At 43.5% G+C, this 23,757-nt stretch overlaps 1 protein-coding gene across 1 annotated transcript; it reads left to right on the forward strand.

Moving 5' to 3' along the window:
• Positions 1–539: 539 nt before the first annotated feature.
• On the forward strand, positions 540–4,514 carry LOC133804535 (uncharacterized; the record flags this gene model as incomplete). Its single annotated transcript, XM_062242688.1, has 2 exons — positions 540–958; positions 2,235–4,514. A coding segment is annotated over exon 2 (2,280 nt), but the record flags the coding sequence as incomplete, so codon positions are not given.
• Positions 4,515–23,757: the final 19,243 nt, after the last annotated feature.

The following is a 23,757-nucleotide window of genomic DNA, read 5'->3' on the forward strand; positions in this document are numbered from 1 at the left end:
GATTAAGTCGAAATTATTGAAGTGATAAGGTTTTCATAAGTCAAAAGGTGAAATGATGAGATGAAAGGTGTCAACTTTTGACAATAAGGCTAAATCATTGAAAATAAGGAATTTTTATCAAACCTTATCACTTTGCACGACCATTATTCTGAAAAACAGAGAGAAAAGAAAACCAAAAACCATTTCTTGGCTGGTTTGAAGAAATTCTAAGGAGATCCAAGTGAAAGCAAAGCCAAAGAAGTAGATTAAGCTTAGTTCTAGCCTTTTTATGGTAAGTTCTTGTACTTGGAAGTTAAACTATGTTTTTTAATTTTTCTGAGAACTTATATATGGTGTTTTATCATTTTTAAGATATTTCTTGGGGTTTCCAAGTGGTTTGAGGTTTAGAAAAGCTTGAAGAGATTGTTTTCGCCGAAAAGTTGCTCGGTAAGTGAAATTTTGTGTTTTATGAGGTTTTTGGGGTTCTTGGAGTACAAGATGATTTTTGGTTATTTGATTGAGTTTATAAGAGAGTATATATGTTTATAAATGTTTGAATATATGTGGAGACTCATTTAATTTGGGTGATGATCTAGGAGATAAGAATTTTATCAAAATCGGTATATGATAACTTTATGATGAATCATGTTGGTATTTGGGATATATGGTTATGGCAGGTTAATTGATGTTGATTATTGGTGTATTTTGATATTTGAGGATAGCTAAAATTAAGGGGAAACTCTGTCAAAATTTCCCCAAATGTCTAAGATAAATCTAATGCTCGATCTAGGTGGTTTAAGGCATTTTAGGCATGTTTTGGGTATGAAATTTGATATGAAGTCTTATGGGTATTTTTTTAAATGAGAGTTCAATGTATTACTGCCATCATTATGATGAGAAATCCATGCTATTGTCAGGATAAGCACATCAATACCTAAGACATCACTTGTTACACGGTGAAATATATTGTGGACAAAAGGTAAGTAAAGTACTCAACTGCAACACAAGAATTATGTGTTATGTGAAAGTATGCATTATATGAATATTTTGTGAGTAAGTGGTATTAACATACAGTGACACTTCATCATAAATTTGTATGCATGGCATAATAGTGATATGGTAAATTATTATATGATATAAGACCATGCATGATATTATGATGATTAATTATATAATGCCTTTGCAAGTTTTGTGCAACATAAAAGAAAGTTGTAATAAGAAGTTTAAGTTCAGTGCCACTGTTTTGAAAAGGCAAATGAAAGTGTTAATAAGTGTAAACGGATGCCTATAGTAGGCTTATAGTGGCTGCCCAATAATTTGGGCTAGGTTTAGTGAACCAATTATATTGTTTGCCATATTTCCGTTTTTATTCTCCTCCATATGAGTTATTGTTATATGTATTGACACCACAGTGTGTGGCCGCCTTAACTCTTGAGCCTGACGGGGCAACGATGGAATAAGGTTTTTAATGTGCCCTACTGTGGTGAAGGCTAGCCGGAGGAGAACCCATGGGATTTTGTATTATATGTGTAACAAGCCCTGCAGGCATTGACCAATTCAAACAGTGTGCACAATATTAAGGGGCCCAAAATTTAAAAAAAAAAAAGAAGTTGTATATGTCCATTGATATTGGGTAATCATTAGCATTGCATGCATTACTTTGCTTACTGAGCTTTAGGCTCACAGTTGTCTTGTGTTGCAGGTAGAGAAAGAAATATGTGAATGATATGAGGAGAACTGAAGCATGGTCCTGACCCTGATTTGTACATATGAACACATCGACCTTTTTGTGGGTTATTTCAGTTATCAGTGAGATGTTTGTAATAAAGTGTGAAGTTATGTTTTGAAAATAAATTGGGTTATTTAATACTTATGTATAATATGTTTGAGACACACTTTATGTTTAATGTAAATAAGGTGAAATAAGTTTTCAAGTTTTAAAAAAATATATATATATATATATATGTCCAGACTTCCGCAGAAATAAATTATATGATATAGTTTTAAAACGTAACACCTCAAATATGGTTTTTAACTAAAATAAGTGAGGGTGTTACAAGTTGGTATCAGAGCGCCATGGTTAAAATGTTCTTGTAGACCGTTCATATGTACACATTGAGGAAAGGATAATGCTCAGTTCATCTGTAAGTTTTATGTGTGCATTTATTATGTGCTGGTTGCATGCATCATGTGCTTTATTGGCTAAATGACATAAGTTATGGACATTTTGTCTTAAAAGATATATAATAACACAGATGGATCATGAACATGGTATGGGGGCTACTGAAGGCTCTTGCAGCAATAAATATGAACAAGAAATGGCTCAACTTCGAGCGGTGGTGAATAGACAGGCTGAACAAATTGAGAAGTTGTTAGCAGAACAACGACAAAGGCAAGCACCAACACCACCTACTGAAACTCCAACACCTCCACAAGCTCCACCTGCAGTGCACCCCATGGAACCATTATATGAACGGTTCCGAAAACAACGCCCACCAGTATTTGAAGGTAGCACTGACCCACTTGACGCACAAGACTGGAAGAGTTCTTTAGAAGACATCTTTGAGTTCATGCAACTAAGTGACAGGGAAAAAGTTTCTTGTGCTGCACATACACTTAAAAAGGATGCTAAGATCTGGTGGGAAGTGGTTAAGCAGACTAGAGAAGTGAATCAGATGACTTGGGCAGAATTTGAACTGGTCTTCAATGAGAAGTTTTATAATGAAGCTGTGTTGACTGCCAAAGTAAGTGAGTTCACTAGATTGCAACAGGGGAATCTATCAGTGGCTGAGTACGCCAGGACATTTGACCGGTTAGCCAAGTTTGCACCAGACTTGGTTAACACTGAAACTAGTAGAGTGAATCGCTTCCTGGAGGGTCTACAACCAGAATTGGCTAGAGATGTAGATATGGGACGTACAGGGCCTCTTTCTTATGCTCAGGCTGTGGAGAAAGCTTTGAGAGCTGAACATAGAGAAGAAAAAATAACAAAAGCTAAAGCTGCTACTAGCACGCCTCGTAGAGATACTCCATTCAACAAAGAACAAAGCCGCTTTCACAATGACAACAAAAGAGGGGCCCAGAATTTCCAATTTAGACAAGGACAGAATAAGAAATTTAAAGGAGGTCAGCAAAACAGGCAACCTGGATTCCAACAAATGCCACGATGTCAAACTTGTGGAAAGAATCATTTCGGGGAGTGCAGGCTTCTAACTAAGAGCTGCTTCAAATGTGGCAAGGGGGATCATTTTATCAAAGATTGTCCATTGATGAAGAACCAACAAATGAAGGATGAACCTCAGAGGACAAATGCTAGGGTGTTCACGATTACTCAGGCTGATGCTGATACCAACAACTCTGTTGTGTCAGGTGATATTTTTGCATCTGGTATTCTCACTCATGCATTAATAGATTCAGGTGCCACGCATTCATTTGCATCATTGACATATGTAAAAAGGTTGGGTGGATCGTGTGAAAAATTGTCAGAAGTTTTTAGTACAATGTTACCATCTGGAGAGATTCTGTATTCTACTCATTGGTTGAGGGGGGTTCCTATTTGCATTGATGGTAGGGAATTATATGCTGATCTAATAATGTTAGAGATGGCCGATTATGAGGTGATTTTGGGTATGGATTGGCTTTCAAAGTATAATGCCACTATTGATTGTAGAAGGAAAACAGTGATATTTAAGCCTTCGGAGGAAGATGAGTTTATGTTTACTGGAGCGACATCGAAAGGTTGCATTCCATTAATTTCTGCTATGAAGGCCAGGCGACTGTTGGAAAGTGGATGTGTGGGTTATCTCGCCAGTGTGGTTGACACGTATAAGGAGCAAAAGTTAAAACCGGAAGATGTACCGGTAGTTAGAGATTTCTTAGAAGTATTTCCAGAAGATTTACCGGGATTGCCTCCAGACAGAGAAATTGAATTTGTGATTGAGCTACTTCCTGGTACAGCCCCTGTGTCCAAGGCACCTTATAGAATGGCACCAGCAGAACTAAAGGAATTAAAGATACAGTTGCAAGAACTCCTGGATAAAAAGTTTATCAGGCCTAGTTTTTCACCATGGGGAGCTCCGGTGCTATTTGTGAAGAAAAAGGATGGGACGATGCGAATGTGTATTGATTATAGAGAATTGAACAAGTTGACAATCAAGAATAAGTATCCACTTCCTAGAATTGATGATCTTTTTGATCAATTACAAGGAAGAGGAGTGTTTTCAAAGATTGATTTGAGATCTGGGTATCATCAATTAAAGATTAGAGAAGAGGATGTACCAAAGACCGCATTTCGAACTCGGTATGGCCATTATGAGTTCCTTGTGATGCCATTTGGATTAACTAATGCTCCAGCTGCATTCATGGACTTGATGAACAGGGTGTTTAAGGACTACCTTGATAAGTTTGTAATAGTGTTTATTGATGATATCTTGGTGTATTCTCGATCCCAAGAAGAACATGAGGAACATTTGAGGTTGACGTTGGAGAAATTAAAAGAAAAACAACTCTATGCCAAATTTAAGAAATGTGAATTTTGGCTAGAGAAGGTGGCATTTTTGGGCCATATAGTCTCAAAAGATGGTATTGCGGTGGATCCATCAAAGATTGAAGCTGTTAGTAAGTGGAATAGACCAACAAATGTTTCAGAAGTAAGGAGTTTTCTGGGATTAGCAGGCTATTACCGAAGATTTGTTGAAGGATTTTCCAAGATAGCAATGCCATTGACACAACTCACGAGGAAGAATCATAAGTTTGAATGGACTGAAGCTTGTGAGAAAAGTTTTCAAGATTTGAAGCAAAGATTGGTTTCTGCTCCAGTACTTACTATTCCATCTGGATCAGGAGGACTTGTGATTTATAGTGACGCTTCAAAGCAAGGTTTAGGGTGTGTGTTGATGCAGAATGGCAAAGTCATAGCTTATGCTTCTAGACAATTGAAGGACTATGAACAGAAGTATCCAACACATGATCTGGAGTTGGCAGCAGTTGTTTTTGCACTAAAGATTTGGAGACATTATCTGTATGGTGAGAAGTGCGAAATATATACCGATCATAAAAGTCTCAAGTATTTCTTCACTCAGAAGGAATTAAATATGAGACAAAGGAGATGGTTGGAGCTAGTGAAGGATTATGACTGTCAAATACTTTATCATCCTGGAAAAGCAAATGTAGTTGCAGACGCACTGAGTAGAAAGTCTCATGGTAATGTGTCATTTTTGAGGAAACTGACAAGACCACTTCAGGAGGACATGTGCAGAGCGGAGATTGAGGTGATCACAGGAAGATTATCAGTGATGACTATTCAGTCTACCTTGTTAGAGAGAATCAAACAAGGTCAATGTGAGGATCCTTACTTGGTGGAACAAAAAGGTGAATTGGAAAGTGGGAAGGTCAATGAGTTTAGTGTGTCATGTAATGGGATGCTAAAGTTCAAGGAAAGAGTTTGTGTCCCTAATAATGAGGAGTTGAAGAGAGAAATCCTTACCGAAGCTCACAATACCTTGTATTCAGTACATCCGGGGACGACCAAGATGTTTAATGACTTGAAAAGACACTACTGGTGGCCCAACATGAGAAAGGATGTGGTCGAGTTTGTAGCCAAGTGTTTAACCTGTCAACAAGTGAAAGCTGAACATCAGAAACCTGCTGGTTTACTACAACCAATACGGATACCAGAGTGGAAATGGGAAGAGATTACTATGGATTTTGTAGTTGGATTGCCAAAGACTTCTAAACAACATGATGCTATCTGGGTTATAGTAGACCGATATACCAAATCAGCACACTTTCTTCCGGTACGCATGACTTATACTATGGATCAGTGGGCTGAATTATATGTTCAAGAGGTTGTTAGACTTCATGGAGTGCCAGTATCTATAATTTCAGACCGGGATGCTCGATTTACTTCATTGTTTTGGGAAAGTTTGCAGAGAGCATTGGGCACAAAATTGAAGTTTACTACGGCATATCACCCCCAATCTGATGGACAATCTGAAAGGACCATTCAAACTCTTGAAGATATGCTTCGAGCTTGTGTCCTAGATTTTCAAGGATCATGGGAGAAGTATTTGTGTCTGATAGAGTTTTCTTATAACAATAGCTTTCATGCAACGATTGGTGTAGCACCGTATGAAATGTTATATGGCAGAAAATGCAGATCACCAATTCATTGGGATGAAATGGGAGAAAGAAAGTATCTTGGTCCAGATCTGGTCAGAAGGACAACTGAAGCAGTGGAGAAGATAAGAAAAAGAATGTTAACTGCTCAGAGTAGGCAAAAGAGTTACGCTGATCGAAAGCGAAGAGATGTGGAGTTCAACATTGGGGACAAGGTATTTCTGAAAATTGCCCCTATGAAAGGAGCAATGAGGTTTGGAAAGAAAGGGAAATTAAGCCCAAGATTTATTGGACCTTTTGAAGTATTGGAAAAGGTGGGAAAGGTAGCCTATAGACTGGCATTACCGCCATCACTGTCAAATGTCCACGATGTTTTTCATGTCTCATTATTGAGAAAATACGTGCCAGATCCTTCACATGTGCTAAACTACGAGCCAATAGAAGTTGAACAAGACCTAACATATGAAGAAAAACCAGTGAAAATTCTTGACAGAAAAGAGAAAGAGTTGAGAAATAAGAAGATTTCACTGGTTAAGGTCTTGTGGAGAAGTTCAAACATTGAGGAAATGACATGGGAACGGGAAGATGAAATGAGATCTAAATACCCAGAGCTATTTGGGTAAGAGAAATTTCGAGGACGAAATTTTTATAAGGTGTAGAGGATTGTAGCACCCACATTATTTTGATATATATAGCCAATAATCACATGATTGCATTGCATTACATATCATACAATATGTATAATTTGAGCATATGCATATTCTTATAAGTGTTTTCATGTATAAGTATAAAAGTTGTGTATGTGATGTCTATATGTATGCTCAATATTATTAACCTTGTGGCATTTGAGTTGTCTTTTATGGGTGTTTGATGTGCTCAAGATATAAGAAAGTATGAAAAATATGGACAAGGCATGGAATTAAGTGTTGAAAGTGAGATATAGAAGGCAAAATAGGTTAAGTAGTGGAAAATAGTACAATGTCGATTACTAGTATTTCGGTGTAAAATTGAGTATTTATGGATTTACCAAATGTAATCGAGGTAGGATTAAGGTCTCATTGATGATGTAAAAATGGTTTTAGAACCATTAGATCAATTCTTGATGGGAGGTATACATAATCAGTGGTATGGATGCAAAGTCAAAACGAGCTTAGCATAAGTGCGCTACGCTCGATCGGGTAAGCATAACTATTGGGTATGAAGTCATATGGACCTAAGGTTTGGTGTGAGTGTTTTACACATAAGGATAATAGGCCTAGCAGATGATTAAGTCGAAATTATTGAAGTGATAAGGTTTTCATAAGTCAAAAGGTGAAATGATGAGATGAAAGGTGTCAACTTTTGACAATAAGGCTAAATCATTGAAAATAAGGAATTTTTATCAAACCTTATCACTTTGCACGACCATTATTCTGAAAAACAGAGAGAAAAGAAAACCAAAAACCATTTCTTGGCTAGTTTGAAGAAATTCTAAGGAGATCCAAGTGAAAGCAAAGCCAAAGAAGTAGATTAAGCTTAGTTCTAGCCTTTTTATGGTAAGTTCTTGTACTTGGAAGTTAAACTATGTTTTTTAATTTTTCTGAGAACTTATATATGGTGTTTTATCATTTTTAAGATATTTCTTGGGGTTTCCAAGTGGTTTGAGGTTTAGAAAAGCTTGAAGAGATTGTTTTCGCCGAAAAGTTGCTCGGTAAGTGAAATTTTGTGTTTTATGAGGTTTTTGGGGTTCTTGGAGTACAAGATGATTTTTGGTTATTTGATTGAGTTTATAAGAGAGTATATATGTTTATAAATGTTTGAATATATGTGGAGACTCATTTAATTTGGGTGATGATCTAGGAGATAAGAATTTTATCAAAATCGGTATATGATAACTTTATGATGAATCATGTTGGTATTTGGGATATATGGTTATGGCAGGTTAATTGATGTTGATTATTGGTGTATTTTGATATTTGAGGATAGCTAAAATTAAGGGGAAACTCTGTCAAAATTTCCCCAAATGTCTAAGATAAATCTAATGCTCGATCTAGGTGGTTTAAGGCATTTTAGGCATGTTTTGGGTATGAAATTTGATATGAAGTCTTATGGGTATTTTTTTAAATGAGAGTTCAATGTATTACTGCCATCATTATGATGAGAAATCCATGCTATTGTCAGGATAAGCACATCAATACCTAAGACATCACTTGTTACACGGTGAAATATATTGTGGACAAAAGGTAAGTAAAGTACTCAACTGCAACACAAGAATTATGTGTTATGTGAAAGTATGCATTATATGAATATTTTGTGAGTAAGTGGTATTAACATACAGTGACACTTCATCATAAATTTGTATGCATGGCATAATAGTGATATGGTAAATTATTATATGATATAAGACCATGCATGATATTATGATGATTAATTATATAATGCCTTTGCAAGTTTTGTGCAACATAAAAGAAAGTTGTAATAAGAAGTTTAAGTTCAGTGCCACTGTTTTGAAAAGGCAAATGAAAGTGTTAATAAGTGTAAACGGATGCCTATAGTAGGCTTATAGTGGCTGCCCAATAATTTGGGCTAGGTTTAGTGAACCAATTATATTGTTTGCCATATTTCCGTTTTTATTCTCCTCCATATGAGTTATTGTTATATGTATTGACACCACAGTGTGTGGCCGCCTTAACTCTTGAGCCTGACGGGGCAACGATGGAATAAGGTTTTTAATGTGCCCTACTGTGGTGAAGGCTAGCCGGAGGAGAACCCATGGGATTTTGTATTATATGTGTAACAAGCCCTGCAGGCATTGACCAATTCAAACAGTGTGCACAATATTAAGGGGCCCAAAATTTAAAAAAAAAAAAGAAGTTGTATATGTCCATTGATATTGGGTAATCATTAGCATTGCATGCATTACTTTGCTTACTGAGCTTTAGGCTCACAGTTGTCTTGTGTTGCAGGTAGAGAAAGAAATATGTGAATGATATGAGGAGAACTGAAGCATGGTCCTGACCCTGATTTGTACATATGAACACATCGACCTTTTTGTGGGTTATTTCAGTTATCAGTGAGATGTTTGTAATAAAGTGTGAAGTTATGTTTTGAAAATAAATTGGGTTATTTAATACTTATGTATAATATGTTTGAGACACACTTTATGTTTAATGTAAATAAGGTGAAATAAGTTTTCAAGTTTTAAAAAAATATATATATATATATATGTCCAGACTTCCGCAGAAATAAATTATATGATATAGTTTTAAAACGTAACACCTCAAATATGGTTTTTAACTAAAATAAGTGAGGGTGTTACATTCATGACCCCGACTAATGTTTATTGTTACAAGATCATGCCGTTCGGCCTAAAGAACGCTAGAGCTACCTACCAAAGGTTAGTAAACAGAATGTTCGCAGAACAGATCGGGAAAAACATGGAAGTTTACGTTGATGACATGCTAGTCAAGTCAAAGACTGCCGATAACCATGTTTCCGACCTGGAAGAATGTTTTAAGATACTGCGGGAATATGGCATGAGGCTCAATCCACAGAAGTGCACTTTTGGAGTCGCGTCGAGGAAATTCCTGGGGTTCATAGTCAATACACGAGGAATCGAGGCAAATCCCTACAAGATCAGATCCCTGCTCGAGCTTCCTTCGCCCAAGTCGTGAAAAGATGTCCAAGGCCTGACAGGAAGAGTGGCAGCCCTCAACTGGTTTATTTCCAAGTCCATCGATAAGTGTTTGCCATTCTACAACCTGCTCCGAGGAAACGAGAAGTTTGAATGGACAGTAGAGTGCGAAAGCGCATTCCTCGACCTGAAGGCACATCTGGCCGAGCTGCCCGTACTATCCAAACCCAAGGCAGGAAAGCCTCTTTTTCTCTACCTGGCTGTCACTAAGGACGCAGCTAGTGCCGTATTGGTACGTGAAGAGGAACCAGTTCAGAAGCCAGTCTACTACATCAGCAAGAGACTTCTAGGGGCAAAATCCCGATACCCGCTGATGGAGAAATTGGCGTTCTGCCTTATCACGGCTTCGCGAAAGCTCAGGTCGTACTTCCAGTCCCACTCGATACACGTCATGAACGATCAACCTTTAAGGTAGGTTTTGCAAAAACCTGAGGCATCGGGACGTTTGTTGAAATGGGCAATCGAACTCAATCAGTTCGAGATTTTTTACACTCCCCGAACTGCTATAAAATGTCAGGCCCTGGCCGATTTTATGGCAGAGTGCACGGGATTCCAGGAGGATCCCGCAGAAGACTCACCCCAGGCTTCGTGGAGGATCTTTGTAGATGGTTCGTCCAACGAGAACGGCTTCGGAGCTGGAATCATTTTGATATCCCCTGAGGGACATAGATTCCACTCGGCGCTGAGATTCGGATTCAAAGCCTCCAACAACGAGGCCGAATACGAAGCTTTGCTGGCCGGGCTGAGGGTAGCCCAGGAGTTGAAGGCGAGCTCTGTCCAGTGCTTCAGTGACTCCCAGCTCGTGGTAAATCAGGTTCTGGGCAAATATCAAGTGTGGGGACCCAAGATGGCCGCCTATCTGGCAAAGGTAAAAGTTGAGCTGTCCGTGTTTGAGCGAGGCTCGATCGAACAGATACCTCGGGAGCAGAACGCTAACTCAGATGCTCTTGCCAAGCTCGCCACGTCTGGGGAGACGGAGACCTTGGGGTTAGTACCAATAGAATTCTTGGAAAAACCAAGCATAGAAGATGTCAGGACGGAGGTCGAGATGATCGATGCTAGGCCGACCTGGATGACCCCCATCCTTGAGTATCTCGTCGAGGGAAAGCTGCCTGAAGGGCGTAATGATGCACGGCGAGTCCTGTATCAAGCATCGAGGTATACGATGGTGGACGGGATGCTATACCGACGTGGGCACTCCCTACCTCTCCTCCGATGTGTTCTTCCAGAAAAAGCAAAGACCATCTTACAGGAGGTGCACGAGGGATTTTGCGGAGACCACACCGGGGGGCAGAGCTTGGCCTCAAAATTCCTAAGGCAAAGGTACTACTGGCCAACTCTGTCCAAGGACTCGATCTCATACGTGAAGAAGTGCGACAAGTGCCGGCGATTCACCACAGTTGCCCGAGCTCCTCCAGCTGAGCTAAAGATGATCTCGTCCCCATGGCCGTTTGCCGTTTGGGGGATAAACTTGGTTGGCGCCCTCCCCACTGGAAAAGGCGGGGTCCGTTACGCCGTGGTAGCCATCGACTACTTTACGAAGTGGGCTGAGGCAGAACCCTTGGCAACGATAACGTCCAAAAAAGTACTTGACTTCGTGGTTAAAAGCATTATCTGTCGATTCGGCCTGCCCAAGAAGATCGTTTCCGATAATGGCACTCAGTTCGACAGTGACCTGTTCACCAAATTTTGTGAAAGGTACGAAATTGTGAAAAGTTTCTCCTCCGTGGCCTATCCTTAGGCTAATTGCCAGGTCAAAGCTGTCAACAAAACTCTAAAGGCGAGCCTCAAGAAGAGGTTAGATGAAGCGAAGGGGGTCTGGCCGAAACAGCTCCCCCAGGTCCTATGGGCATACCGGACCTCGCATCAGACTCCTACGGGTCATACTCCTTTTTCCCTGACCTTTGGGAGTGAGGCAGTCCTCCCCGTGGAAATTAAGGTGCTTTCGCATAGGGTCCAATCTTACGACCAGGACCGCAACCACGAGCTCCTGTGCAATTCCCTTGACCTAGTTGATGAAAGGCGAGAGGATTCGCAACTCCAGCTCGCCCATTATCAGCAAAAGATCACTCGCTATTTCAACTCCAAAGTCAAAAAGCGCGCCTTCAGTGTTGGCGACCTGGTCCTAAGAAGAGTCTTCTTAGCCAGTAAGGACCCCAAAGATGGAGTCTTGGGACCAAACTGGGAAGGACCATATCAAGTCATCGACGTCATTAAGGAGGGAACTTATAAGTTAGCTCGGCTTGATGGAAGGGCAGTCCCGCGGACTTGGAACGCCATCCATTTAAAGAAATATTATCAATGATTCGCTTGTAAGGCCTGGAAGGCCATTTTTTATGTATTAATGAGAATCAGCTTTTTATGCATGTTTGCAAGTGTAATATAAAGTAACCACGAAAGACCCTTTCCCAATTACTTGGGGGGGCATATGGTACCTGGATATAACCAGGTCTCCTTAACGACTTAGAAGTTGATTCATATCGATTGACCGTTGTTTTTCTTAAAAAACGCGAGATGTTGATAAGGGTTAACGCTAACTAAGTCCTATCCTGGATATAACCGGGTCATAAAACTTAGAAGTTAATTTAAATCTATTGATCATTGTTCTTCCTAAAGAGCTCAAGATATGGATAAAAGTTAACGCGAACTAAGTTTTTAAATTAAGTTCCTGGTCCTAACCGGGTCATAAAACTTAGAAGTTAATTTAAATCTATTGATCGTTGTTCTTCCTAAAGAGCTCGAGATATGGATAAAAGTTAACGCGAACTAAGTTTTCAAATTAAGTTCCTGGTCCTAACCGGGTCATAAAACTTAGAAGTTAATTTAAATCTATTGATCGTTGTTCTTCCTAAAGAGCTCGAGATATGGATAAAAGTTAACGCGAACTAAGTTTTCAAATTAAGTTCCTGGTCCTAATCGGGTCATAAAACTTAGAAGTTAATTTAAATCTATTGATCGTTGTTCTTCCTAAAGAGCTCAAGATATGGATAAAAGTTAACGCGAACTAAGTTTTCAAATTAAGTTCCTGGTCCTAACCGGGTCATAAAACTTAGAAGTTGATTTAAATCTATTGATCGTTGTTCTTCCTAAAGAGCTCGAGATATGGACAAAAGTTAACGTGAACTAAGTTTTCAAATTAAGTTCCTGGTCCTAGCCGGGTCATAAAACTTAGAAGTTGATTTAAATCTATTGATTGTTGTTCTTCCTAAAGAGCTCGAGATATGGATAAAAGTTAACGCGAACTAAGTTTTCAAATTAAGTTCCTGGTCCTAACCGGGTCATAAAACTTAGAAGTTGATTTAAATCTATTGATCGTCGTTCTTCCTAAAGAGCTCAAGATATGGATAAAGATTAGCGCGAACTAAGTTTTTAAAGAAATTGTAACCAAAATGCGTAAGGGCGAGAAAGAGGATCAATTAAAAACGTTAAATCAAATTGTCTCGAGGTGGAAGCACCTCATGCAAAGGTTACACAATAAATATTAAAAAATAGTGAAGGGCACAAGAGAAGAAATGCCCTAGGCTCCGCCAGGTGGCCCCTTGGAGGTTGCCGTCTCGCCTTGCTCAGCTGCGCTAGAGCCTTCCCCGGCCTCGGAGGGCGCTTCCTTATCAAGGCGAGCTTGGAACTTCACCAGCAAGCGCTCCCAGAGGCTCCCTGATAGGAAGGAGAAGTCAGCGTCTGGATTGTAGGCCCAACAATGGTAGAAAAGGTCTTCCAGGGACTTTTCCGAAGTTGTCTGCTCGGCCTTTAGGGTGGCCTGGGTGGCCTGAGCCTCAGCCTTCGCGGCATCTAGGTCTGTCCGCGAGGTGGCGAGGGAGGTCTCGAGCTCTTGGACCTTCGAGCGGGTTTTTTCCAACTCGGCCTGCGAGGCCGCCAAGGTATCCTTAGCCGCCTGCAGGGTAGTCTGGTGCTCACTCCTCATGTCCTCGAGCTGAGTTTTGGTCCTGGCGATGCTCCGGTGAAGGGCAACGGCGCTCTGTGAAGGTGAAAAGACAATTGCCTTAGAAAAAAGAGAGAAAAAAACAGGGCAAAGTGCAGTAATAAAAAGCCATAAAGGGGTAAAGTCAGCTTACCGTTAGGGTCATGCCCAGCGAAGACTCCAGCACGCCCACCGGGCTCATTGTCTCGATGGCCCGGAGCTCTTTCTCGTTGAACTTGTATATGTGGCTGACGACATAGTTCGCCGACTCATACACCGTTCCCCAGAAGGCCTCTGGGATCTTCTCCAGGTCCTGGGGATTGACTGGGATGCGTACCTCGGAGGGCACAATCACCGAGGTCCCGATCTCCGCTCCTGCGTCCCGAGCGGTGGCAGGAGCTCGCGGAGGAGGTGGAGGCATGTTGCTTCCCCTTGCAGCAGGAGGGACCGCTCCCACGACCTGAGCAGCTGGGGCTTGCTCCTTCTCCTTTGCAGGAGACTTGGTGGGGGTCCCGGCAGCGTGCTTGGACATCCGAAGCCTCTTCATTTTTGGCCCAGCGGCCCCTGCTGGGGGGTTCCCCCCGAAGAACTCACCTCGTAGGCTCTCCTCGGGCTGAGGCATCTCTTCTGTCAAAGCAAAGACATGATTAGTACAAGTTAGCAATCACACAAACAAAAACAAGGGGGAAAAAAGAAAAATTCAAGTACGTGTATACTAAAGGGAATCCTACCCCCCGGGCTAGAAGAAGAATCTAAGTTGATTACTTCCCGAGCTGGCGCAAGTTCTGGGTCCGAGGCTGACTCAGGGCTAGATTCCTCTACATATTGCCTAAGCCCCGGAGCTACGGCACCCCTCCGGAGTGATGGCCATGACCGAAGGTTGGTCCCATACTCCTCGAAAAGGATTGACCTAAAGGCTAGGGTGTTATCTACTACTACGGTACCCCTAGGTCGGCTATCTTGGTAGTCCAGCACGAGCCGGTCGACACAGTGGAGCAGGGTTGTGTTCAGTTTCGGATCACTTCGGTGACGGTGGACGAGCTGCCTAGGATTGAACTTAGCCAGCCGGGGGTCTGCTGTGGCCCTATCTAAACTCCTAAACATGTAAGGGTTACCTTGGCCAGAAGGACCCGCGGCTGCTCCAGATTGGATCCTCTCCTCGCCCGTCCTCGGGGCGACCTCCAAAGCCCGCTTCCTATTCCTCATGAGGGGAACTTCGTCGCCCTCATCCTCCTCATCTTCATCTCCCGCGACCTCCTCCACGATGATGGGTCTGGTGTCGCGAGCTGGGGGAAGCCCCCAGGGCCTCCTGAGGTTCAAAGTGTGATTTGGGAAAATCAGCTTGCAGGCTACCATCGTCTCGTCTGTTACGAGCACGCGGTAATCTTTCTCACTGGGGGGCAAGCCCGCCAGCTTCTCGTATTGGGCCCCGAGGGTCACAGATTTCTCTGTCCTCGCGAAGATGGCTGCAGAATTGGTCTAAGTCAGAAAGGGATACGGGAGGAGCTAAAACGACACTTAACTTACGGGCTAAGGAAAAAAAAAACACTTACGAGGACGATTGAAGTAGTGGAGCTCGCAGTTTCTGAACCCCGTCGACATGAAGAACTGTTCCTTAAAATCGTTGGGGTGGCTGGGCAGCTCGATGACCGCAGCCGTATTGGGAAATCGGGTCAAGTAATAAAACTCGTCGCCTCATCCCCGCTGATCCGGGCTGGCCTTGAGGCAGAAGAAGTACAAAATGTCCGCTGGAGTGGGGACCTCCCACTCGTGCTTCAAAAATAAATATCTCAGCCTCACCAACAACCGATAAGAATTGGGGGGGAGATGGAATGGGGCCAACTTCACATAATTTAGGAAGTCAGCGAAGTACTGGTCCAGTGGGAGGAATGCCCTTGCCTTGAAATGCTCGCCGCTCCAGGCCGCGAATGCCTCGTCGAGCAGCGTGCAGCTCCGCTCGCCTTCCGCGGGAGGTCGGGCAATCACTGACGTCCTCCCCAGCGCGATGTTTTGGGAGAGGAATATCTTATTGATCTTCGTCTGGTCAGTGATCTTTGAGACGATCCTCTCCGCCTCAAAGAAGGCATCAGGAGCGACCTTGACCTCCTGCTCCACGGCCGGCCCAAAGTTGGGGATCGGGGAATCCGGCATCACCGCCTTTCCCTTGTCTTGCTGAGAGGCCGAGCTGCCGACGGTCTTCTTTGGAGCGCTCCTCTTCGGTGCCATCTGGTCGCCTAACGAACAAAAGAAAATATTTCAGAAAAGGAGACCCTAGCATGAGGAAAAATCAAATGTTATTTGCACGAGCTGAGGTAAGCCCAGCCCGTGGAGAGTGGGACCACGCGGTTCAATGAACACGCGCCTGTGCTCCCAACAGATCCCTGATTACTCAGAATTCGTGTGTCAGGAGGGTCAGGATAGAATTTTCCTTGGGGGGAAAGTTTCAGTAGGCAAAGATTGCAAAACCGCCTGTGAAGCGTGTCCCCTAAGCTACTCGGTTTTGCACCCAAAATTCCAAAACTCCTACCTAGAAATTTTCCCCAGAAAATGCATCCTATAAACCATACTCCTAAATGATTCCCTACAGCAAAAAATACCCTAACCTAAAAGGCCTTCACCCTTCATACCCACAAAAACCAGTAAACCCTTGCATGTGGCTACAGTAAATATTTACCTAAGCTATAGTGAAAATATTTTCAAAACACGCATGGTCAGGAGACTTACAGTGTTTGGTTGGGAGGTGAATGAAGGTGTCGCCTAGGTTGGAGCTTCGTAGGAGTTGCTGTCTCCAAAGATTCAAAGGAATCCTCACGCCTGAGCTTCTTGAACACTGAGAATGGCGGTCGCAGAAAGGAGGGTTTCTTTTTCTTCTGAAATGAAGAGGCAAGAAGGAGAGAAGTTCTGAGAAATTTCAAATGAAAGGGTGGCCCATGCATAGGGTGGCCACCCCTTTTATATATAAAAAGGATCCCGTGTAGAGGGCCGTTGGATGGCCCTGATGTGGGATCCAAAGCCCTCCACTTGAAATACAAAACGACGGCTGGGCATAGGCTAGGCCATTAAATGCGGTTCTCGTAAGACGTACCATCACCAACCACGATGTTCCACGTATCAGGCGCCTGCGTAAGATGTGGAATGTGAAGAGTTCATGGGGAAGCCTAAAAGCCCCTACTGTGGCCTTATCCGACGTCGTATACCACGAGCAGGGGCTTGGGGGGCAGATGTACGCTTTGATTTTCCCACGGGTTGATTAGCGAGCTGAGCTGCGGCCTAATCATGATTATCTCGTGGACATCCCCAAAACCGAAGCTTTTGTCTTAAGGTCATACCTCCTTAGATCGAGATAACCCAAAGGTTCGCCAAGATTGCTTAAGACTTGAGTCTGGACTCTGGAGGCCGAAGGTCGAGTTAGGCATCCAGCTCGTGGTACGAGCTGGATTTGGAGGCTATGACTCTTTGTAAAGTCAACACACGCAAGGTAAACGTGCACATATCAGACATCACGTGTCGGATATGCCCCTGACTTCTCAGACACGCAGCAGGAACGTGCGTATTCAGACACCCACGACTGGGTTAGGTCGTGCGGCCCATTATCTCCTTACCTATTGATTTGACCACACTTACGTGTCAGGTTTAGGAATTAATCATGAATGTCACCGAGTTGATACAATAGGTAAGAAGGTCACGGGTTGACCTTCTTACCAACTCCCAGGTGCGATCTCCTATAAATATGGAGACCCTGGGAGTTGATAAGGGTTGGATTATCTCTTGTAAGAAATATCTTGTAATCATATACCCAGAATAGAGCAATAATATTGACTAGTGGAGTAGAAGGATTTTAACCTTTGAACCACTTAAAAACCGTGTCTTGAGTCACCATTTCATTTTCCAAGATCACATATCTATTTTGGTTCATTATTTGCACTAATCCCTTTCTCTTCCTTTCTAAAATTACCTGTTGGCGAAGAACCGCGTCAACAGGGACGTTTGTTGAAATGGGCGGTCGAGCTCAGCTAGTTCGAGATACTGTATGTACCCCAAACTACGATAGAAAGCCAAGCCTTGGCTGATTTCATGGTTGAATGCACTGGATTCCAAGTAGAGCCCTTGAGAGAACCAGTACGAGAATTATGGAGAATCTTCATAGACAGATCATCTAATGAGGACGGGTCTGGAGCTGGGATCATCCTAATATCCCTAGAAGGGCACCGTTTCCACTGTGCGCTGCGGTTCGGGTTCATGGCATCCAACAATAAAGCCGAATACGAAGCCCTTTTGGCTAGGCTTAGAGTGGCGAGGGAATTGAAGGCCAAGGCCATCCACTGCTACAACGATTCCTAGCTTGTGGTAAACCAAATATCTAGGGAATATCAAGCTTGAGGGGCCCAAATGGTAGCTTACCTGGCCAAGGTCAAGACAGAGCTATCCGAGTTTGAGTATAGCTTAGTCAAGCAGATTCCTCGCGAACAGAACGCTAATGCCGACGCCCTGGCTAGACTCGCTACCTCCAGAGAAACCGAGACTCTAAGCATAGTACCAGTGGAATTCTTAGAAAGTCTGAGTGTGGCAGGAAGCTCGGTGGACGTCGAGATGATCGATATCAGACCGACCTGGATGACTCCCATAATAGAGTATCTTACGACAGGAAAATTGCCTGACGAACGGAAAGACGCGAGGAGAGTACTCTATCAAGCTCCAAGGTACACAGTCATAGACGGGACACTATACTGACGTGGCCACTCCTTGCCTCTACTACGGTGTGTTCTGCCAGAGGAAGCCAAAACTATTTTGCAGGAGGTGCATGAAGGCTTCTGTGGGGATCACCCTGGGGGGCAAAGCCTGGCCTTGAAAATATTACGGCAGGGGTATTTTTGGCCCACGCTATTGAAGGACTCCATCTCCTATGTCAAAAAGTGTGATAAGTGTCAGTGGTTTGCCACCATTGCCCGAGCTCCTCCGATCGAGCTAAAAATGATATCATCCCCCTGGCCATTCGCAGTATAGGGGATCGATTTAGTTGGAGCCCTACCTACGGGGAAGGGAGGAGTTCGCTATGCAGTAGTGGCTATTGATTATTTTACAAAATGGGCAGAGGCAGAGCCCTTGGATACAATCACCGCAAAGAGAGTCCTCGACTTCGTGGTCAAGAATATTGTTTGCTGATTCAGACTGCCAAGAAAGATTGTGTCAGACAATGGGATGTAGTTCGATAGCGATCTCTTCACTGAGTTTTGTGAAAGGCACGACATAATCAAAAGCTTCTCCTCAGTGGCCTACCCGCAGGCCAACAGACAGGTCGAGGCTGTAAACAAAACCCTTAAAGCAAGCCTTAAAAAGAGGCTGGACGAGGCCAAGGGAGTATGGCCCGAGGAGCTCCCCCAAGTGCTGTGGACTTACCGGACCTCCCACCGAACTTCCATGGGGCATACCCCTTTCTCCTTAACTTTCGAAAGTGAGGCCATCCTCCTTGTCGAAACAAAGGTAGCCACACATAGGCTCCTAACCTTTAGCCCAGAGCGGAATAGGGAACTACTTTGCGTGTCCCTTGAACTGATTGATGAAAAGCGAGAAGATTCACAGCTGCGGCTCGCGCATTATCAACAAAAAATCACTCATTACTTTATTTCAAAGGTCAAGAAGCGTGTCTTTGGATTAGGATACCTGGTGCTCCAAAGGGTATTTTTAGCAAGCAAGGACCCCAAAGACGGTGCCTTAGGCCCGAGCTGGGAAGGGCCCTATCAGATAGTCAAAATCGTACAGGAAGGTACTTTTAAATTGGCCCAACTTAGTGGAGAAACGGTACCATGGACCTGGAATGCTATACATTTGAAAAAGTATTATCAGTGATCAAACCACCTATCTATGTAAGGCTTGAATATAAACGCCATTTAATTTTAGAAATATATAAAAAATGGGGTTTATGGTATATTTGTGTCTTCGTACGGTTTCATATGCATGTTAGTTCAAAGTAACCCAGAAAGTCCACTTCCTGATTACTTTGGGGGCAGACAACTCGAGGACCAGGTTCCAAAAGTTAGAAGTTGGTTAAATTGATTAATAGTGTTTTTCAAAAAAATGCGAAGTGTCAATTTAACTAACACGAACTAAGTTTCTAATTAAATATCCTGGACATGACCAGGTTCCAAAGCTTAGAAGTTGGTTAAATTGATTAACAATGTTTTTTCTAAAGAAAAAGCGAAGTATTCAATAAAACTAACGCGAACTAAGTTTTTAATTAAATATCCTAGACATGACCAGGTTCCAAAGCTTAGAAGTTGGTTAAATTGGTTAACAATGTTTTTTCTAAAGAAAAAGCGAAGTATTCAATAAAACTAACACGAACTAAGTTTTTAATTAAATATCCTGGACACAACCAGGTTCCGAAGCTTAGAAGTTGGTTAAATTGATTAACAATGTTTTTTCTAAAGAAAAAGTGAAGTATTCAATAAAACTAACGCGAACTAAGTTTATAATTAAATATCCCGGACACAACCGGGTTCTGAAACTTAGAAGTTGGTTAAATTGATTAAAAATGTTTTTTCTAAAGAAAAAGCGAAATATTCAATAAAACTTACACGAAATAAGTTTTTAATTAAATATCCTAGACACGACCAGGTTCCGAAACTTAGAAGTTGGCTAAATTGATTAACCGATTTTCTAAAAAACGCGAGGTGTCAATAAAACTAACGCGAACTAAGTTTCTACCGAGCACATCATAAAGCATGAGAAAGAGATCGAGGAATAATTAAAACTTAGATAACTAAAATTAATATATATATATATAAATTGTCTCGAGGTGAATAACCTCATGCTTAGCATTTACAAAGGAAAAACACAAGTAAAAGCAAAAAAGAAACAAAAAATTTAAGACCCCCCTAGACCGCTCTGAGGACGTCACCTCCTCAGTCTCCTGCTCGCCAGCGACAGAGGCCTCCCTGGTCTCAGACTGCAGCTCCTGTTGTAGCTGAGCCTTGAACTTCTCAAGGTAGTGCCCCCACATGTCGGAGGCCATGAAGGAGAAGTTGCCGTCCTGATTGAAGGCCCAGTAGTGGTACAACATGCTCTCCATTGAGGATGTCGATGCCTTCTTCTCCTCCAGAATAACCACCTCGACCTCCAGCTGTTTGGCCTTGGCCCCCTCGAGCTTGGCCTGAAGGGCTACTGTGACAGCCTTAGCCACCTGCTCGCCTTCTTGAGCCTTGGTTAAGGCAGTCTTCACCGCCTGTTTGCCCGCTTGGGCCGCCGCCAAAGTAGCCGTGGCACTTTGCTCGCTCTATTGAGAGGCAGTGAGAGTAGCTTGGGCAGTCTGGAGCTCGGCCTTGAGTTCATCGTTCCTGGCCCTGGCCTGAGATATGCTGTGATGTTGAGCCAAGGCAGCCTACAAAAAGCAAAGAGACAGTTAGAAACATACCAGGGAAAAATAATAAAAATCAGGTGAGGGAATATGCTTACTGTGAGGTTCATCCCCAAGGCGGATTCCATGACATTCTCTGGGCTCCTCTCCTCGATCGCCCTCAGGTCGTTAGGCTTGGCCTTATAGAAATGCTCCACCGAGTAGTTCGCCGTCTCGTTGACGGTCCCCCGAAAAGTGTCTGGAATCAGCTCCAGATCCTGGGGGTTGACGGGGATGCAAACAATGGCGGCAGGGACCACTGGAGCTGGGGGACCAACCAGTGCTACCGGGTCCCGAGCAGGAGGTGGGGGAAAGCGAGGAGAGGTGCAGTCGGACCTCGCTTCTCAGGGGCTGAGGTGGGCTAAGCTCCCAAGCCCGATCCTTTTCCCTTAGTCGGGGATTTGGAAGCAGTCAAGGTCGAGGGGGGCGTTTTCTTCGACGTGGGCCAAAGTTTCTTGACTAGGGGACCCTCGCTGGATCTCCCCTTCTGGAACATCGAGCGGATGTCAGGTTCCCCTCGCTGTGCCATCTCCTCACCTGAAAAAGAATGGGAAATGTGCTAAGCATGCATATACGTCCATCAGTTTACCAAGAAAATGCGTATATAGTAACAAAAATCCTACCCTCTGAGCTAGAGGAGTCTATTTCCACAACCTCCGGTCTTGGAACTGCTATAGGGGAAGGAGAGCCTAAGTCAACCACTTCTTGGATTAGGGGAGGTTCCAGATCAGGCTCTACCTCAGGACTGGACTCCTCTACGTATTGCCTAAGTCCAGGAGCTACAACACCCTGGAGAAGGGATGGTTACGACCTAAGATTGGTTCCATACTCCTCAAAGAAGGCCAACCTAAAAGACAAGGTGTTATCTACTACTACGGTGCCCCTAGGGCGGCCCATGTCATGACGTAGTACTAATTGATCGACGCACCAGAGTAAGGTTATATTACGGTCAGGGTCATTTTGGTGACGATGCAAGAGCTGGTTTGGGTTAAACCTAACTAGCCTAAGGTCTGCGGCTGCCCTATCTAGGTCCCGAAAAGGGTATGGGTTACCTTGGCCGGAGGGGCCGGTTGCTGCCCCCGATTGAGCTTGGTCGACATCAGGTTCCCGATCGATCTCAGGAGCTCACCTCTTTTGCACAAGTGGCACCTCGGGCTCCTTTTCCTGCTCGTCGCCGTTGACGACTGCAGCGCTGCACTCGGGGATGGGTGCCAGCTCGCGAGCTACTGTGTAAGTAGCCTGCGTCCTCCTCATGGCCAAAGTCTGGCCTTCGCAAATTAATTTACACACCAACATCTTGTCATCAGACACGAGCTGGTGGTAGTCCTTCTCACTAGGCTGAAGCCCCGCCAAGGTATCATATTGACCACCAAGGGTCAATGATTTGGCCGTCCTCGCAAAAATGGCTGCATGATGAAGCTCCAATCAGTATAAACGCAAAAAATCTAAGAATAAAAAATAATAATAATTTCGCGAGCTGAGAATGGGAGGGAAACTTATGAGGATGGTTGAAGTAATGGTATTCGCAATTGCGAAACCCATTCAACATGAAAAATTGGTCTTTGAAGTCGTTGGGATAACTGGGCAGCTTGATGAACGAAGGCGAGTTCGGGAACTGGGTCAAGTAGTAGAACTCGTCACCTCGCCCCCTTTGAATATGGCTGGCTTTGAGGCAAAAGAAGTAAAGGATATCTGTCGGAGTGGGGACCTCCCACATCTGCTTTAGGAAGAGATATCTTAGCCTGGCCAGCAGACGATGGGAGTTCAGTGGAAGTTGAAACGTTGCCAATCTCACATAGTTCAGGAAGTCCATGAAGTATTGTTCAAGGGGGGAGGAAGGCCCTATCCTTCAAGTGTCCATCACTCCAGGCCGCAAAGTCATCCTGGATGGTGCGTAGCTCCACTCCCCCTCGTAGGGAGGTCGGGCGATGAGAGCCCCCATCCCAGCCTCAATGTTATGGGACAGCAGGATCTTGTTGACCCTTCCTTGGGTCGTTATCTTTGAGACAATCCTTTCGGCCTTAAAAAAGGCATCAGGAGCAACCGCGACCTCCTTCTCCACCACGGGGTCGAACTCAGGCAAGGGGAATCAGGGACGACCTCCTTTCCCTTATGAGATTGCTGGTACGACGAGCCAGCTATGTTATTCTTGGATGCGCCTTTCCTGGGTGCCATCAGCTCGCCTATCGAATAAAAACGACAGAGTTTTTAGTGGGCGACGTAGAATCTTTTTGAACAGGAGAAATAACAAAGGTGAGAGGTCCTAACATGCAAGCTGATCCAATATCAGCCTATGTGATGCCACACGTTGCCTGTGCCATGCGCCTAGGTTTTCCAGCAAACCCCTAATATTCAGGGATCCGTGTGTCAGGCGAGTCAGGCCACTACTTGCCTTGGGAAAAGGGTAGTAAAGAAAAACCGCCTAAGAAACGTGACCCCTAAGCTACTCGGTTTTATACCCTAAAATCCTCTCGTCTTCCATATCCTGAATGGGTATTTCCTAAATTTACCCAGAGATCACCTAGAAATTACCTAGTTGTGAACATCACAGTCCTAGACATGTTTTAGGATCTACTCAATACGCATAAAATCAAAACCTATGCACCAAAGTTATTCAGGAACAACCTACTGTTGGTGACTATGAAATGCAGATTCACATGACAAAGAAAAAGGAAG

Source organism: Humulus lupulus, chromosome X (assembly GCF_963169125.1).
Source record: "Humulus lupulus chromosome X, drHumLupu1.1, whole genome shotgun sequence".
Taxonomy (NCBI): domain Eukaryota; kingdom Viridiplantae; phylum Streptophyta; class Magnoliopsida; order Rosales; family Cannabaceae; genus Humulus; species Humulus lupulus.